The following is a 5,636-nucleotide window of genomic DNA, read 5'->3' as shown; positions in this document are numbered from 1 at the left end:
TATATATTTTTTTTTAATAAAAATCGCTAAAAATAAGGAGAATTTGGCCATCGTGATTAGGGTCGCTCTTTTTTTAACTTTACTTTAGTGGAATTTAACCGGACCTGTTCGTTTTGGCATTTGAGTGTTTTTCATGGTCGATAAAAAAATCTTTTGATGTCTTGCTAGTTCAATGTTTTGACAGAAGCGCGCGGTGTAATTCCATTGATTTTTGGATTTCGATCGTATCTAAGATCCTTTTTTTATCTGGGTTGCTAACTCAATGGTAGAGTACTCGGCTTTTAAGTGCGACTATGATCTTTTACACATTTGGATGAAACAACAAATTCGTCCAGACTCTTGGTAGAGTCTAGAAGACCACGACTGATCCTCAAAGGTAATGAATGGAAAAAATAGCATGTCGTAATAAAATCAATCTTTTTTGAATGGAATCCAAAATTACGATTTTCTGGGTCTAATGAATAAATGGATAGAGCCTGGCTCCAATTCTGGTAAAATAAAAAGCAACGAGCTGAACTTCCTAATTGGAATGATTCCCCGCTCTAATTAGACGTTAAAAATAGATTAGTGCCGGATGCGGGGAAAGGTTGGGTTTTCCTATGAGTGGACCCTTTATTTTTTCTTTTTTTTTTAGAAATCCTAATTATTCTTGATTATGGATTGAATAAGGGATGTTATGGATTGAATGTGTAAAAGAAGCAGTATATTGATAAAGAGGCTGTATTCCAAAGTCAAAAGAGCGATTGGCCTGCAAAAATAAAAAACTTGTTCTGTTCTTTTTTTTTAATTAGAACAAACATAAACTAATTGGGTAGAAAAGGAGCAGAAAAAGATCTGTGGATTAGACTCCCTTTCTTTCCAGGGTTTGTATTAAAAATGCAACACCCTGTTCTGACCATATTGCACTATGTATCATCATTCGATAAACCGAGAAATGCTTCTTCTCTCTGATTCAAGTAGAAATACAAATGGAAAAATTCGAAGGGTATTCAGAAAAACATAAATCTCGTCAACAATACTTTGTCTACCCACTTCTCTTTCAGGAATATATTTATGCATTTGCCCACCATTATGGATTAAATGGTTCTGAACCTGTGGAAATAGTTGTTAGTTGTAATAACAAGAAATTTAGTTCACTACTTGTGAAACGTTTAATTATTCGAATGTATCAGCAGAATTTTTTGGATAACTCGGTTAATCATCCTAACCAAGATCGATTATTGGATTACAAAAATTATTTTTATTCTGAGTTTTATTCTCAGATTCTATCTGAAGGGTTTGCGATCGTTGTGGAAATCCCATTCTCGCTACGGGAATTATTTTGTCCGAAAGAAAAAGAAATACCAAAGTTTCAGAATTTACGCTCTATTCATTCAATATTTCCCTTTTTAGAAGACAAATTTTTGCATTTGGATTATCTATCACATATAGAAATACCCTATCCTATCCATTTGGAAATCCTGGTTCAACTCCTTCAATACCGTATCCAAGATGTTCCATCTTTGCATTTATTGCGATTCTTTCTCAACTATTATTCGAATTGGAATAGTTTTATTACTTCAATGAAATCCATTTTTTATTTTCAAAAAGAAAATAAAAGACTGTTTCGATTCCTATATAACTCTTATGTATCAGAATATGAATTTTTTTTGTTGTTTCTTCGTAAACAATCTTCTTGCTTACCATTAGCATCTTCTGGAACTTTTCTGGAACGAATCCACTTTTCTAGGAAGATGGAACATTTTGGGATAATGTACCCTGGTTTTTCTCGGAAAACCCTATGGTTCTTTATGGATCCTCTTATGCATTATGTTCGATATCAAGGAAAGGCAATTCTTGCATCAAAAGGCACTTTTTTTTTGAAGAAGAAATGGAAATGCTACCTTATCAATTTCTGGCAATATTATTTCTGTTTTTGGACTCAGCCGCGAAGAATCCATATAAACCAATTAGCAAACTCTTGCTTCGATTTTATGGGGTACCTTTCAAGTGTACCAAAAAGTTCTTTGTTAGTAAGGAATCAAATGCTGGAGAAGTCATTTCTAATAGATACTCGAATGAAAAAATTCGATACCATAGTCCCCGCTACTCTCCTCATAGGATACTTATCAAAAGCTCAATTTTGTACTGGATCGGGGCATCCTATTAGTAAACCCATTTGGACAGATTTATCAGATTGGGATATTCTTGATCGATTTGGTCGGATATGTAGAAATCTTTTTCATTATCATAGTGGATCTTCGAAAAAACGGACTTTGTATCGACTAAAGTATATACTTCGACTTTCATGCGCTAGAACTTTAGCTCGGAAACATAAAAGCACGGTACGAACTTTTATGCAACGATTGGGTTCGGCATTTTTAGAAGAATTTTTTATGGAAGAAGAGCAAGTTTTTTCTTTGATGTTCACCAAAACAACTCTTTTTTCTTTCTGTGGATCACACACTGAGCGTATTTGGTATTTGGATATTATACGTATCAATGACCTGGTCAACCCTCTTAATTAATCATTAGACGAAATTAAGAAACAGGAAAGGGTTGATAAATGATCAAGAAAAAACTTTTCTATTTTTCATTCTGAAATGTTCTTTTTATTATAATAAAGAGTAGGTGAATCAAGTTACTAATTAAAAAAATTAGTAGAACTTCCTCTTTGGAATAGAAATTGGCTATTTCTACATAGGGAAAGTCGTGTGCAATGAAAAATGCAAGCACGATTTGGGGAGGGATTTTTCTCTATTGTAACAAGGAAGAATTATCTACTCCATCCGACTAGTTCCGGGTTCGAGTCCCGGGCAACCCATATAGAAAAGACTCATCAAAGTTAAAAACTTTGACTCACTTCATTTACAAATACAAAATTATTGGTTTGGTTAATTTAGTTATATGGATAGCTAATCTTTGGGCTGACTTGGTTGACATTGGTATATAGTCTATGTTATACTGTTAAATAACAAGCCTTCTATTATCTATATTCTAGTTAATACGTGTGCTTGGGAGTCCTTGCAATTTGAATAAACCAAGATCTTACCATGACTGCAATTTTAGAGAGACGCGAAAGTACAAGCCTGTGGGGTCGCTTCTGCAACTGGATAACTAGCACTGAAAATCGTCTTTACATCGGATGGTTCGGTGTTTTGATGATCCCTACCTTATTGACCGCAACTTCTGTATTTATTATCGCCTTCATCGCTGCCCCTCCAGTAGATATTGATGGTATTCGTGAGCCTGTTTCTGGTTCTTTACTTTATGGAAACAATATTATCTCTGGTGCTATTATCCCTACTTCTGCGGCGATCGGATTGCACTTTTACCCAATTTGGGAAGCTGCATCTGTTGATGAGTGGTTATACAATGGTGGTCCTTATGAGCTAATTGTTCTACACTTCTTACTTGGTGTAGCTTGTTATATGGGTCGTGAGTGGGAACTTAGTTTCCGTCTGGGTATGCGTCCTTGGATTGCTGTTGCATATTCAGCTCCTGTTGCAGCTGCTACTGCTGTTTTCTTGATTTACCCTATTGGTCAAGGAAGCTTTTCTGATGGTATGCCTTTAGGAATCTCTGGTACTTTCAACTTTATGATTGTATTCCAGGCAGAGCACAACATCCTTATGCATCCATTCCACATGTTAGGTGTAGCTGGTGTATTCGGCGGTTCCCTATTCAGTGCTATGCATGGTTCCTTGGTAACCTCTAGTTTGATCAGGGAAACTACTGAAAATGAATCTGCTAATGAGGGTTACAAATTTGGTCAAGAGGAAGAAACTTATAATATTGTGGCTGCTCATGGTTATTTTGGCCGATTAATCTTCCAATATGCTAGTTTCAACAACTCTCGTTCTTTACACTTCTTCTTGGCTGCTTGGCCTGTAGTAGGAATCTGGTTCACTGCTTTAGGTATTAGTACTATGGCTTTCAACCTAAATGGTTTCAATTTCAACCAATCTGTAGTTGATAGTCAAGGTCGCGTTATTAATACTTGGGCTGATATCATCAACCGTGCTAACCTTGGTATGGAAGTAATGCACGAACGTAATGCTCACAACTTCCCTCTAGACTTAGCTGCTGTTGAAGTTCCATCTATTAATGGATAAGGTTTTTCTGCTAACATATAAGAATTTTTGAAGAAAGAAAAGACAGAAATACCCAATATCTTGTTCTAGCAAGATATTGGGTATTTCTGTCTTTATTTTGAATCTTTTTTTTCTTCTTAATCTTTCTATTCAGAATTCAGTTAACGACGAGATTTAGTATCCTTTCTTGCATTTTCATAACTCGTGAAATGCCGAGTAGGCACGAATTCCCCCAATTTGCGACCTACCATAGGATTTGTTATGTAAATAGGTATATGTTCCTTTCCATTATGAATCGCGATTGTATGGCCAACCATTGTGGGTAGAATGCTAGATGCCCGGGACCACGTTACTATTGTTTCTTTCTCCTCCTTCATATTGACCTTTTCTATCTTTGCCAATAAATGATGAGCTACAAAAGGATTCGTTTTTTTTCGTGTCACAGCTGATTACTCCTTTTTTCCTTTTTAAAGAGTGGCATTCTATGTCCAATATCTCGATCGAAGTACGGAGGTCAGAATAAATAGAATAATGATCAATGGAAAAAAGCAAAAAATCCTTTAGCTGGATAAGGGGCGGATGTAGCCAAGTGGATCAAGGCAGTGGATTGTGAATCCACCATGCGCGGGTTCAATTCCCGTCGTTCGCCCATCGCATTATTGCAAATTCCAAAAATGCAATTTTCCATATTCCTAGTTACGTATTTACTTACGGCGACGAAGAATAAAACTATCGCTATATTTTTTCCTTTTCCTAGTTCTTCTTCCAAGCGCAGGATAACCCCAAGGGGTTGTGGGTTTTTTTCTACCAATGGGAGCTTTCCCTTCACCGCCCCCATGGGGGTGGTCCACAGGGTTCATAACTACCCCTCTTACTACGGGGCGTTTACCTAGCCAACACTTAGATCCGGCTCTACCCAAACTTTTTTGGTTCACCCCAACATTACCCACTTGTCCGACTGTTGCTAAGCAGTTTTGGGATACTAAACGGACCTCCCCAGATGGTAATCTTAAAGTGGCCGATTTACCCTCTTTTGCAATGAGTTTCGCTACAGCACCTGCTGCTCTAGCTAATTGCCCACCCCTTCCACGTGTGATTTCTATGTTATGCATGGCCGTGCCTAAGGGCATATCGGTTGAAGTAGATTCTTCTTTTCTCTCAAAAAACCCCTTCCCAAACTGTACAAGCTTCTTCCAAAGCATACGGCTTTCTAGATGTATATGACGATCTCTAGACAGATGGATCTTATATGAATCATATGATGAAGTACCACATGAGTGGATATATAGGAAAGGAATCCAAATCTGCCGAATCGCTCATGTTATGATCTTCTACATCCTAGGTCTCTGCGTTCCGTCATCTGGCTTATGTTCTTCATGTAGCATTCAGATCGAATGACTCTATGAAATTACGTCGATACTTCCACATATTATGGGTAACGTAGGAGACATCCCTATTTTCCCCCGGGGGTCTTAATTACCACTGCTTAGCTTTCAATTTGCCTCTGACCATCAAATTAAATGTGAATAACCCGTCCTCCTCTCTTTGAAACAAGGGGCGCTT

General features: G+C 37.2%; 1 protein-coding gene across 1 annotated transcript; it reads left to right on the top strand.

Annotated features, from left to right (window-relative positions):
• The first annotated feature begins 3,032 nt into the window (after positions 1-3,032).
• On the top strand, positions 3,033-4,094 carry LOC120966709 (photosystem II protein D1). Its single transcript, XM_040393138.3, has one exon. It carries the CDS (start codon positions 3,033-3,035, stop codon positions 4,092-4,094), a length of 1,062 nt encoding a protein of 353 aa, XP_040249072.2.
• Positions 4,095-5,636: the final 1,542 nt, after the last annotated feature.

The sequence above is a fragment of the Aegilops tauschii genome, unplaced genomic scaffold (assembly GCF_002575655.3).
Source record: "Aegilops tauschii subsp. strangulata cultivar AL8/78 unplaced genomic scaffold, Aet v6.0 ptg000414l_obj, whole genome shotgun sequence".
In the NCBI taxonomy this organism is placed as follows: Eukaryota; Viridiplantae; Streptophyta; class Magnoliopsida; order Poales; family Poaceae; genus Aegilops; species Aegilops tauschii.
This window is presented reverse-complemented; position numbering and strand designations above follow the sequence as displayed.